The following is a 12,659-nucleotide window of genomic DNA, read 5'->3' on the forward strand; positions in this document are numbered from 1 at the left end:
TCCGCCGTGATAGAAAAAATACACACGTTTTTGTTGTACATTTCATTTTTTTTCCAAAATACCATATCATCAAATTAAAACATATTTATTCAAAACCTCTTTGTTTCCATTTTGAGGAAATGTTCAGAATATCCATCCATCCATCCATCCATCCATCCATCCATCCATCCATCCATCCATCCATCCATCCATCCATCCATCCATCCATCCATCCATCCATCCATCCATCCATCCATCCATCCATCCATCCATCCATCCATCCATCCATCCATCCATCCATCCATCCATCCATCCATCCATCCATCCATCCATCCATCCATCCATCCATCTTCTTCCGCTTATCCGGGGTCGGGTCGCGGGGGCAGCAGGTTCAGAAGGGACTCCCAGACTTCCCTCTCCTCAGCCACTTCATCCAGCTCATCCCAGCCGAGAGACATAGTCTCTCCAGCGCGTCCTGGGTCGTCCACGGGGTCTCCTACCGGTGGGACATGCCCATTACACCTCCCCAGGGAAGCGTCCAGGAGGCATCCTGATGAGATGCCCGAGCCACCTCATCTGGCTCCTCTCAACGTGGAGGAGTAGCGACTACTCCGAGTCTCTCCCGGATGACCAAGCTTCTCACCCTATCTCTAAGGGAGAGCCCGGACATCCTGCGGAGAAAACTCGTTTCGGCCGCTTGTATCCAGGATCGCATTCTTTCGGTCACGACCCATAGCTCGTGACCATAGGTGAGGCTAGGAGCGTAAATCGACCTGTAAATTAAGAGCTTTGCCTTTTGGCTCAGCTCTTTCTTTACCACGACGGACTGGTACAGAGTCCGCATTACTGCCGACGCTGCACCGATCTGGTGAAATTTGTCCTCTGCATTTAACCCATCCCCGTGTGATTTTGATCCATCCCCTGGGGTAGAGGGGAGCAGTGAGCAACTAATTAATTACAAAACAAAAATAGAAGGAGTTAAGAAATTATGTTACATTTTTAAAGAAAGGTTCTTGTGAGTTAATTTTAACTTTGTATTTTTGGAAAGAGTGTAGGAGATTGTGGATGGCATTTTGCCGCCCCACACTCCAGTTCAGAAGGTGGCAGTAATGCAGCAAACTTTTTCTTTTGTGTGCTTTGGCATGATGAGGGACAGAGCCGATGGCAAGATGGCGGCCGCCTTGCTCCAAATGACTTGCACATACAGAGGAATGTTAGCGGTCAGGGCGACAGGTATCAGGCCGCTGATACCTGGCCTCGTCCCGCCTCACTTTCGGGCCTTCTCGGTGCGAAAAGAACCGGAGTTGGAAGACAATCCTTACTACAACAAATACCAGGAAAAGATTCTGAAAATACGCAGGTCAGTCGGTTACGCAAGATCGCGCGGAACGCTATCAAAACAAAGCGTACAAAAAAGCTTATGGGGTACCAAAACATTCAGAAACGTCGTCCCGTCAGCGTCGCTGTGAACGCCCAATTCTTTTTAAATGATTTCCTAGCCCAGTCCGAGTCCACAGGCAATCTTTTAATAGCATCTTACAATTCATGGAAGTTCCACTGCATTAATAAAACTATTCAAAAGTGAAAGCTTTCAAGACACTCAGTAGAGGAAAGCACAGTACAAAAAATATGATAGCGCGAGTTAGGAGCTCCTTAGATTTGCTGGCAAATTATCTTCAAATGTGTATACCTTTCGAGGCGTATTTTTGCACTGAGTGAATTCCAATTTGCACATCTTTGCTGTGTCCTCGTAAAATGTTACACAGGGGCCTGATGAGGAGCACGCACCAGTTGAAATGTGGCCGCTGTGGAACCGTACCATCACTGTACATGCATGCTATATGTGATTGGCTAGCGCCATCATTCGTTGTCTGGCTCTGTGCTTTCAGTAGCAGGCCTGAGGAATTCAAGGCCCGGATGGAGAAGCGCCACGAGTCCAAGAAAGAAGTGCTCGGGTACTCCAAGCAAGCAGAGTTTGTTAGAGTCACAGAGCAGCAGGTTGAGAAGAACATTGAGCCAGCAAGTGCGGAAAAAGCAACCAAACGCAGCGAAGCGCTCAATCTGTTTGTCTTGTCTTGGCAGTTGGAAAAGTACGGCAAGATGGCAACTGGCCTTGGAAGAACAGGAGCATTCACCAAAAACAAGGTGCGGCCGCACGCTTTTCTGGCTGAGGATGATGACGATGATGGGGGCTGTGGTTGCATTCTGTTCTTTAGTCGCTGGACTCTGTCCTCAACCTGGGGCTGATACGGGACAAGACAGGTGATGAGATTGCAGAGGTGAGAAATGCGGGCGGCAATTTTCATCTTCTCTTCTACAATGTTTGTGGTGATTTTGTGAAGCTGTTGCCTGGTGTTGTTATTGCTCTGATGAAAGCATTTCTTGGTGCCGGCGTTTGCCGTTGTCTTGCTGTTTGTGTGGCTCAGCTTTGGATGAAATATTACGCCGACAAGGACACGATCAGCGCCGTCATCCCGGTGAGCGCTAGGTTCACTTCGTCTTGACTCATTTTGGTTGCTCCCTCAGACGCCCGTCGAGTTGCCGCACGTGCTTTCCTGCCGCACGGTCAAGCTGCCTCTGTCTCTGTTTTGCAGAGTCCGACATACGAGGTCATCAGTGCTCGGGCGCAGGCGTGTCCCACGGTAAGATTTTCAGCGAGCGCACCCACACAGTGCCAGATCCGCACCCAAGTGCCCGACAGCACCTCACATTGTCTGCAATTGGACTTGAGCTGTAGAAAACCGCAAAATCAATCCAATGCATCATTATTTTGGTTATTATTCCAAAACAACATTTAAAAGCAACAAAGTTAATTGCCACAGATAAAAGCAAGGACATTATTTTTAGTTAGTTTTGTAAAGGTAAACTGAGGGTAAACTGTTTAAAAAAAAAAAAAAAAAAAGCAGTTTCATTTGTCCCACGTGATGTCAAGGTGCCACCAGGCCTTCTGTTCTCTCCCGTCAATACCATCATGCTTTTATCCCCCAGTTCTTGTTTGCGTTGCCTCAGAAGGAGGGCTACGAGTTCTTTGTGGGTCATTGGTCCGCCCACCAGGTCCACTTCACCTCCCTCATCAACATCCAGGTGAGCATGCACGTCGCCTTTTTTGCCGTCAAGTGTCGCTGGACTTTGGCTTGTGTGTGTGTGTGAGGCAGACTCACAGAGAGAGCGCTCCCAGCCAGATGATCCTCCACCACTTCCAGGACTTGAAGGAGGACAAGGGCATCGTGCTGGTGACGGCGGAGCTGGACCCCAAGTTCATCGTAAGTGAGCCAAGTAGGCAATGGCCAAGGGAGAATCACAGCGATGCACGGCTCAAACCTCACAAATGGTTCAAATCGTTTTCATCCGGCAGGTGGACCAGCTGACTGTATAAACTGCGTGTTTTTTTTCCTCCTTCTTCCCCCCCATCAGTCTGTGGTGCAGGCTCAATGTTTGGCCAATCAGGTGCAGCTCTTCTACGCTAGCAAGACGCAAGAGACGTTCGGCTTGGTGGAGACGTTTAACCGCTGCCCAGCCGACTTCAACCACATGTCGGTGATTGCCGAACTCGAACGGAGCGCCGTGGGCCCTGCCATCTAGAGTCAAGCGCAACGCGGCTGAATGCTGGCGCACGGCAAGATGCCCATGTTCTATTGACTTGTATTGTGCGCTGAGCAAGATGGCAAGACGAGCAATTTTCCAGGCTACGACAACAGCCTGTGTAGTTGAAAACATTTGTAGAATGACTCCATTGGGCGCATTTGCCACAGAGTCTTCAAAATGATACGCATCAAAATATGAGCGATCCGCTTCCGACTCGAACATCCCCAGGAGAGACTTGAAAATGCCATTTCTGAGTACTCAACTCTGCCGCCACGAGTCCCCGAGCGGCTGCTCTGCGGTCACGTCTCGGGACGTGGCCGAGGTGTGGCCAAGGTTTCCGAAAGACAAGTGGAGGGCGCTCCCCAGCCTGTTCGAAGTCCGTTTGCCTTCCCTCTTCTTCCTGTTCCAGTTGAGTAAGGAGGCCGAACTCTGCTCTTTGGTGACGCGCAACGTCGGCCTACCGCCGGCGTTCTCTTTGCCACGGCTGACGAGGGCCCTTTTCCCAGCCTGTTGACACACACAGACTGCGTTAGGCAGAAGAATGTGAAGAGCGGCTGACGTAGAGCGGCTGACACACACACCTGAGTGTTGTGTGGTGTAACCACGGCGAGCCGCACTTCTTGGGCGCCGCGCATCTGAAGCAAGCTCACCACGTCAGCATGTTTAGCCCACTTACAGTCGTGCCCGTCAACGGACACGATGTAGTCACCTTCCCTCAGGCCCGCCTCCTAAACAAGCATGTGCGCTCACAAAGTCACTTTGTTTTTCTTTCAAATACCGTAATTTCCGGACTATAAGTCGCGGTTTTTTTCATAGTTTGGGTGGGGGGGCGACTTATACTCAGGAGCGACTTATATATGTTTTTTTTCCACAAATTTTTACTTGATCATTAAGACGTCACTTACAAGTATAGTTGCCCACTTCCCATGTTATTTTTAGTATAGTTGATCACTTCACATGCTTTTATATCTTTATCTTGAACATATTCAAAACATAAAAAATAGAGAAAACATCAAATAAAGCAATTAACACTTTAAAGCACCATATCCAAGTCCACTGTCTGCTGTATGTACTGCTGTTGCTCCATTTTTGCTCCTATATTTATTATTATTATTTATTATTATTTGTTTCTTTATCATTTATTCAACACTCTTATTTATTCATTGTTTGTGCCGTCTTGGGTTTTTTTTGTGTTGCTTGTATGCATATGTGTACTATCTCACTAAGGGATAGTGGAAACGTAATTTCAATCTCTTTGTGTGTCTTAGTATATAAAAAAAAAAAATCAACGATAAAGCAGACTTTGACTTTGATAAAACAACCGAAAAAAATTATATTTTCAGACGAAACTGGATGAGGGCGCTCTAAATTTCACCGTTGGCCGTGACTCATCAACTGGGTGGGCTTAAGAAAAATGGCACCAAAAAGAAACTCATATTTTGCAGGTTACAAACTTCAAGTTGTAAAATATGCATCTGAAAACAGTAATCAAGCAGCAGAAAGAAAGCTTGGAGAACCGTGATGTACCAATGGATTACTATTTCAAGTAACGTCAGTAGCGCGGCGTGGCGGTTTACATACAAACGTGCCCACATAAGGACAAAGGCATCATTAGCGGTGATCATTTCTAAGTGACACGGAGGACAAAGAGTTTGAAGGAATTAAGGATTTGGAGTGACATAGAAGGTTTGAAAAACTATTATGGCTTTTACGCACGCCCGGTCCTACTCTACTGAGTTGGGGGCCGGCGCTCGGCCGAGTGGTTGTCTGCGAACGGTGCGCGGGGCTCGGACATGGCCATTACGCACGCCCGGTCCTATGCCATGGAGCTCTCGTGTCTGGAAGTCCACGCCGCCACACGCTTGGAAGTTTGTTTTGTTTAATAAAGAGCCGTTTACCAAACCCACGTCTATCCTTGTACTCTGTTAACGCTACAATATAGTTATATAGTAGATCTGTGGAATAAAGACGAGGCTGACGTCAGGGCGCACGCGCGGCGATGTTGACAAAGGACGAGGAATTTGATTGATGGATTTAATGGAATTAAAGTGCACGGATGGTTTGATAATATTATTGGCTTGTATTTTAGTTATTTGAAATATAGTTTATCTATCGTTATATGAGCCTGTGGAATATTTTGAAGTGCAAGCGCCCTCAGCCGTGCGCACCCATTGTTGACAAAGAACGATCGATGGATTTAATGAATTGGAGTCACACTGATGGTTTTATAAACATGTTATTCATGTAATAGTTGTCCTTAATCACTCTATATGTTACGTCAGGCCCGTTCTCAGCTCTTTGTTTGTGTTTGTCACGTTAGCATACCTATCGTTTAGCCTGTTGTTGCTATTTAATGAATTGGAGTGACACCGATGGTTTTATAAACATGTTATTCATGTAATAGTTGTCCTTAATCACTCTATGTTACGTCAGGCCCGTTCTCAGCTCTTTGTTTGAGTTTGTCACGTTAGCATACCTATCGTTTAGCCTGTTGTTGCTATTTAATGAATTGGAGTGACACCGATGGTTTTATAAACATGTTATTCATGTAATAGTTGTTCTTAATCACTCTATATGTTACGTCAGGCCCGTTCTCAGCTCTTTGTTTGAGTTTGTCACGTTAGCATACCTATTGTTTAGCCTGTTGTTGCTATCGTTTAGCCTGTTGTTGCTCGTTCATGACTGTTTTTGGTGTGGGATTTTGTCGAATAAATTGCCCCCAAAATGCGACTTATACTCCGGAGCGACTTATATGTTTTTTTCACTTTTTGGGGCATTTTATGGCTGGTGCGACTTATACTCCGGAGCGACTTATAGTCCGGAAAATACGGTAAGTTGCTCACAATTGTCTGGTGCTTTTCAAAATATTTGTAAACATTTCCTTGTACTTGCATATTTTCTAACATGTCACTAAATCGTCATTTGTGTTTGTGCCTTTTCCACACAGTTGACAAGAAATAAGGCACTGTTTTTAGTAAAAAGTTAACCATTTTTTAAAATTGGATTCATCCAATAATCACCAAAAGAATCAGGTTAATCAAGTATTAAAATAATGGCCCGAGTAGAAAATATGAGCAATTTATTTGATTTCATCAGGTTATTTCCCAAGCAAGCAAAATAAAACGTACTGAGATCGGAGGGGTTGAGCGATTGGTTTGTCTCACCTCCGCACAGCCTACGGCCGCCACGCCAGCCACCAAAACTGGTGAGTCTCCTCTGAGGGTCAGGCCGAGTCCACCACTCCTGGGTAGGCAAATGGCGCGCGCCGGCCCCCAGCGGCCTCGGGCGCAAAACACAGACAATGGCCCCTTCAAAGGCAAACCAACACAGAAGGTGAAGGCTCATTTCCGAAAGGGAGCGTCGGAGAACCTTTGGAGACGGCTGCTCACCAATCTTTGGAAGAGGTCTGCGACTGGGATGAAGTGGGGCAGGGTCATGACTTGCTGACTTTGCGCTGCTGAGGGAGAGAGTAGCAGCGATGGTGCCGTCAGTGCTGGCAAGCGACTCGAGACTTACGGCGGATGTGTGGAGCCTCCAGTGTTGGCTCAAAGTCGTCCTCTCGATCCAGCTCTGAGTACTTGTCCAGCGAGCGCTTGTGCGCCAGCACCAGGACGTCCTGCAGTGTATCCATCTTCCGCAGGATCTTGCACACGCCGTGCAGCCGAATAGCCTCTTCGTGTCTCATCACAGCGTGCTGCAGGTGGGCTTTTCCCTCAAATAGGATTAAGAGGCGCTTCGTGGTTGCACGCTACTAAATGTCAACAACAGGCCTCGGTGGATGTTTCTGCTGCTTCTACATACGGCGGCACACGCTTTTGTTTTCAGTGCCGCTTCTGAAATGCAAAAGACTGAACTCACCAAACGTTCGTCTTTGTTTGGCGTCTCCCAATAGCTGGCCCAGCGGCGGCCTGGCACACGGGCTCACGTAAAAGTGAAGTAAAGCTTTTTCCGCTTCCGCCGTGTCTTCAGATGCTACAACAGTGGCATAAAAAAGGATCAGTATTAAAAGAGGTGCCTTCAAGAGGTTTGTGATCGGCTTCAGCGACTGACGTCCAATGTCGAGTGTTTTTATACGATTCAATGAATTGACAATATATCTAATTGTTAGTTGCAGGCTCACGTTACAGTTCAAGAAAATAATCACAATTCACAGTCATGTGTGACTTTGCATAAAGAGCCAATGCGTGACAGTAAACAGACAAATGGCCGCCCCTCCTTGATTTGCTTTGTCTTGACAGAAAGCGACGGAGGCTCGGCGACATGTCAAGTCAAGTCAAGTTTATTTGTATAGCCCTAAATCACAAACAGTCTCAAAGGGCTTCACATAGACAAAAATGGACAATTATTCTCAAAGCATCCCCTGATCTTAAGCTCCCAAAAGGGCAAGGAAAAACTCAAAAAAACCCTACCAGGGGAAAATGAGAAACCTTGAGGAGGGACCACAGATGGAAGGATCCCCCTTTCAGGATCACCAGGTTAATGAAAAAAAAGAGGAGCGGAAGCTCCGGCTTTACTTACCCATACGGTCGCAGAGCGCCACGGCGGCAAAGTAGTGTGAAAGCGTACGGAAATGTTCCGATTTGACCTGAACCAGGGATGCCCAGGAAAAGGGCACGTAGTCCTTCATTGGCGGCTGCGACATGGCCCGCCGCGCCAGCAGGTAGACGTCCGACACCTACGGGACAACGTGTGCGCACGTGAACCCTCGTCCCATCTCCCATCCCAAAAGTGCAGACGCCTGCCGAGTGGCTCACCTGCGCGGCTTCTTGCGCCAGGCGCAGCAAGGAGGCCAAGTCTGCATCTCGCGGGCCAAGAGACACACGCTCAAAGGCTCACTCCTGCGCCTGCGCCGCCATCAGTCGCAAAAGCATGCACAGCGCTGGCCCGCTCATGTCCAAACTTGGCGCGTTGGAGAAATTCTCCTTCAGATAATCAAATGTGCCTAGAAGAGGAAAGACACACAAAACAGAATTGAGCTCAAAGGACTTGTGGTGGCTTTTGGTTGGCAGTACCTGCAGCTCTATGAAACGCATCGATAGCTCGCTCGATGCCGGCAGCGGCTGAACGATCCTGGCGCGCTCCAGTTTGGGTGTACAAGGCGCCGATGTTGAACAAGACGCTCCCCTTCTCAAAGGCCAACGCTCGCTGGCATGACGGAACACCGGTCAGCGAGTCATACCTGAGACACACGCGGGCTGCCGCTTTGAAAAAATCTAAATGTTCTGCTGAAATGGTTTCAGAGGAGCTTTTCGTCCACCGAACCCATCGCTCGTAAACACGAAGGGAAACCCGGACGTAAGCAGCGAGCCCTTAAGGCGTCCTTTGAAGAGAGGCCTGCTTGGGTCCTACCAGTGGAAGTGCACACCCAGGTTCTCATGTGGGGGTAAGAAGCGCCGATCCAGGAAGTACAGTTGGTTGTAGTACTCCATCAGCAAGCCCAAGCCGGTCTGGTTCCGAGCCAGCGTGCGCATGGCCTACACCCAAATGCAAACCAGGACACAAAAGCACCCCCGATGAAATCGGACTTTCCGGAGCCATTTGCTTCCGGGACGCGCAATACTATGTCCGTCTCCTAACCTGTCTGAGGTCCATAAGCTCTTTGATCTCCTTTTGATAGAGTAAGCCGTCCTCTCCGTAGTACTCGTGGATGAAGTCCTGCAAGGCCACGACAGTCACAAGACGCTCAAAACTGCTGACATCAAGACGAGCGCTCGCGCTGTCTACATTATTTGATGCCGACTGCATGCAAGTAAAAAGAAGAAGAGGAAGAAGAGGACGGCTTGACCTGTATGGGAGTGCTGAAGTCGACTTCCTTGGTTTCTTTTAAACCCAATGGGATCAAAGGAACATTCACAGCCTCACAGACAGCATGATTAGCAACTGGCTGCCAATCAAAACTCTGTTTTTGATGGACTTCATTTGAAAGGGCACCCACTAAACGTGATGTCGATTCTTGTTGCATTCTTATCCTGACAAAATGTCTGCGGATGTGTGCTCATGAGGGGGCCAAGAAATTCCATTGAGTTATTGGAGAATATTGTGTGTGTGTTGGGATACCTATCAGTCTGATAGACTTCCATGTTGCTGTTGAGGTCTTCCAGTTCCTCCTTGAGCAACTGTAGATTGGAGTTGACATAGCTGAGTTCCAGAGCCACTGTCTCTTTGATTTTATTGTTTGTCGTTGCCCTGAAAAGCAAATCACTTTTTTGTCTGCATTTCCACAAAGCACGTATGATGGCTGGCTTCATTTCGGGCGATGTTTTTGTTTGCATTCAAAGGGGGTCTGGCAAAAGTTAGTCCCAGCAGCTCACCTGAACAGGTTCTCAGCTCCGGCTCTCATGCGCATTTCTTTGTTGATTTGCTGATTGATGCGAGCTCGTCGGTTCTGCAGTTTACAAGGAAATCATTGTTGACTTCCGGAAGGGTCACACAACACACCTGCCGCTGATCATCGACGGTGCTGTGGTGGAGAGGGTGAGCTGCACCAAGTTCCTGGGGGTGCACATCAGTGAGGACCTCTCCTGGTCCGCTAACACCTCGTCACTGGCAAAGAAAGCTCAGCGCCGCCTGTACTTCCTGCGGAAGCTCAGGCGTGCATGTGCTCCTCAGGCAGTCCTGTCTACATTCTACCGTGGCACCATTGAGAGCGTCCTCACCAGTTGCATCGCTGTCTGGGGTGGTAACTGCACTGAACAGAACTTGAAGGCCCTGCAGCGCATAGTGAATACGGCTGGTAAGATTATTGGTGCTTCGCTCCCCTCCCTGAAGGACATTTACACCTCCCATCTCGCCCGCAAGGCAACCTCGATTGCCAGAGATGTGAGTCACCCGGCTCACTCTTTGTTTGACCTTCTGTCCTCTGGGAAGAGGTACAGGAGCCTGCGCTCCCGCACCACCAGACTCGCCAACAGCTTTTTTCTCCAGGCTGTTAGGGCCCTGAACTCGCTACCCCCTTCTGCGTAGCGTGCGGCACTGTTGCACTATTTTCGGGAATGTCTGCTGTACGCGCACTTGCTCCTTTTTTTTTTTTTCCTGCTCCTCTTATTTATTTATTTATTTATTTATTGTTGTGTTATTTATTCATTATTTATTCAGCACGCTTTTGTTATACTTGTTTACTTGTTTGTCTGTTGTGAGCCATGTCTTGTCACCGTGGGATAGGGGGGAACGAAATTTCGGTTTCTTTGTGTGTCTTTGGCATGTGGAGAAATTGACAATAAAGCTGACTTTGACTTTACTGCGTTGAGATTGGCCAAAAGGATCGCATCCCTGCACAGGAGAGTTTGGGACAGGCGAGGGCAGTTCTTGCTAAAAGCAGTCCACAACTTTTTTTTGTTTTTAGGTTTCTGCATGTCCACGACCCAAGTGAGGAGAATCTGTTCAGAGAACGGATGGATGGCTGCATATTAATTTGCACCGAGCGTGTTTTTTTTTTTTTTCTCCCATACTGATTTGTTGGAGCGCTGCTCAGAGTCGTTTTGCCCTTCCGATGTTTGAATGCTACAAGCATGCACAGTTGCCCGCTTGTCAATCAGGTAATCCGCCGTTTGACTGCGCGGATTAACCACCTGCATGGCCAGCTGCTTTGAACGTCTGTGAAATGATCTGGAGGTCAACTGAAAGCTGCTGGGCTAGAATGATGGCAAAAGTGTTGGAAAGCCCAAATCCTGACACGCGATGCAACGCTCCTGTCTTGTGTTGTGTTGTGTTATGTTGTGTTGTGCATGCAGCGCCTTGCCTTTCGGATGCTTCCATTGCAGCTGCTGTCCTCTCCCGGGGAACGCACCGAGACCACATCCTCGTTGGAGGAGCTGTCGGGCTCTCTGCAATTTGGAAGAGCGTTTATTTCTTCTTCTTAGTTACACGTACTGAGAGCATTCGCTCATTCTTGAATCCACCACGCCAACTAATAACAATCACAAGCAAAAGCGAACCACTTGCCTTATCGTGTGATGTTCCTCCATCGTCAAACAACGGCACTGGCGGACAAAGGCTCTTTTCAGTCCGGTCGCTTGACGAGATTTCCAACTTGCACGGTACACAAAAGCTTCCACACTGAAGCGGGCGAGCAAAACTTAACCAACAGAAGAGGCGTTCCGTCGACAGGCAATGCGAGCACCTCTACTTGTCGCTTATTCAGCAAGCAAGAGCAGCCAATCCCCGCCAAGTATTGGCAGAGGACAGGACACAAACCCAATTGGATTAAGCACTAAGAACGGCAATTGACCAATCCCAAACGGCCCCAGGCGTCCGGCCAGCCCGAGTGCCGTTGCTACGGCAACGCTGGGCTCGAGCCTCGCCAGAAAATTGAAGGAACGCACAAAATACGGAGTGTCTGCATTTTGACGCAACTAAAAAGGTCATATAGTATCTATTTCGCCATGAATGTGCGAATCGTTTTCTCCAACCCAGTCACTCGTGCGTGTTGATGACCCCCTCCCCCCAAAGTAGAACCTAACACAAATGCTTATTAAATGACAATCATCGTCATAAATGTCTTTAATTATTCGGCATAATTTTTTTGATAAGGAACGTGTCTTGAAGTTAGTATACATTTGAAAAAGGGATTCCGTAGAAAGATTAATAATGCTGAGCTCGTCCAACCTTGATCAGCCCAAAATGGAGCCCCTTCATAGAAACAAGGCCGCGTTATGGCTCTCCCCCTTCGCAGCAATGCCTTGCTTACGCATGCGGCCACTTATGAGGACTTCTGGATTTCAGGAAACTCTAACATGAAATAACACTTGTCATTTGAAAGTGACTTAACGTTACTGATAGGAAAACGCAAAACAAAAATAAAGGCACTTTCAATGCCAAGAAAAATGGGACTCTGTATTGTAGTAGTACAGCTGTGACCAAGTCGTCCTCCAAATAATTAGGAATAGTATAGAATAGGAAAGAATACTTACATTTCCTTCTTTTGTGGATCAATGTGGTAATGTTGCAGTTTTCTCCTTATAAGTAAACAAACTGTAATGTTTGTGGCGCAGTAACTCACACATGGTGAACTGTACCACAAAAAGCATCAGGTCAAACCTTACCTACTGAAAGAATGGGGTCGAAATACAAAAAGTCCTGCCTAGCTACAAAAACAG

The 12,659-nt window shown here is 47.7% G+C and overlaps 2 protein-coding genes across 5 annotated transcripts; one reads left to right on the forward strand and one right to left on the reverse strand.

The window, feature by feature from the left end:
• The first annotated feature begins 1,088 nt into the window (after positions 1–1,088).
• atpaf1 (ATP synthase mitochondrial F1 complex assembly factor 1) lies at positions 1,089–4,610 on the forward strand. Of its 4 annotated transcripts, XM_088393942.1 has the most exons (9): positions 1,089–1,339; positions 1,869–1,977; positions 2,062–2,124; positions 2,196–2,258; positions 2,406–2,456; positions 2,574–2,621; positions 2,968–3,063; positions 3,135–3,242; positions 3,394–4,610. In XM_088393942.1, exons 1-9 carry the CDS (start codon positions 1,089–1,091, stop codon positions 3,559–3,561), a joined length of 957 nt encoding a protein of 318 aa, XP_088250068.1. In that variant the 3' UTR covers positions 3,562–4,610. The 4 variants fall into 4 exon arrangements, with proteins under 4 accessions (XP_088250068.1, XP_088250066.1, XP_088250069.1 ...); XM_088393940.1 differs by having other exon boundaries at positions 1,106–1,339; positions 2,196–2,456; XM_088393943.1 differs by lacking the exon at positions 2,406–2,456 and having other exon boundaries at positions 1,106–1,339.
• Positions 1,484–11,731, reverse strand: rhpn1 (rhophilin, Rho GTPase binding protein 1). Its single transcript, XM_088393945.1, is given in 16 exon segments — positions 1,484–4,071; positions 4,146–4,292; positions 6,729–6,872; positions 6,954–7,021; positions 7,081–7,269; positions 7,414–7,536; positions 8,083–8,239; positions 8,319–8,506; positions 8,577–8,743; positions 8,914–9,038; positions 9,142–9,219; positions 9,350–9,545; positions 9,622–9,750; positions 9,876–9,949; positions 11,303–11,387; positions 11,506–11,731. Coding segments are annotated over 16 exon segments (2,142 nt in total). The 5' UTR covers positions 11,529–11,731; the 3' UTR covers positions 1,484–3,822.
• Positions 11,732–12,659: the final 928 nt, after the last annotated feature.

Source organism: Syngnathus floridae, chromosome 13 (genome assembly GCF_059516105.1).
Source record: "Syngnathus floridae isolate MCC-2025c chromosome 13, RoL_Sflo_1.0, whole genome shotgun sequence".
Lineage (NCBI taxonomy): Eukaryota > Metazoa > Chordata > Actinopteri > Syngnathiformes > Syngnathidae > Syngnathus > Syngnathus floridae.

Coding starts and splice junctions, on each gene's coding strand:
- atpaf1 (XM_088393940.1), top strand. CDS start 1,122: ATGATGAGGGACAGAGCCGATGGCAAGATGGCGGCCGCCTTGCTCCAA. Junction 2,622..2,967: donor GGGCGCAGGCGTGTCCCACG/GTAAGATTTTCA, acceptor TTTATCCCCCAG/TTCTTGTTTGCGTTGCCTCA. Junction 3,064..3,134: donor CCTCCCTCATCAACATCCAG/GTGAGCATGCAC, acceptor TGTGTGAGGCAG/ACTCACAGAGAGAGCGCTCC.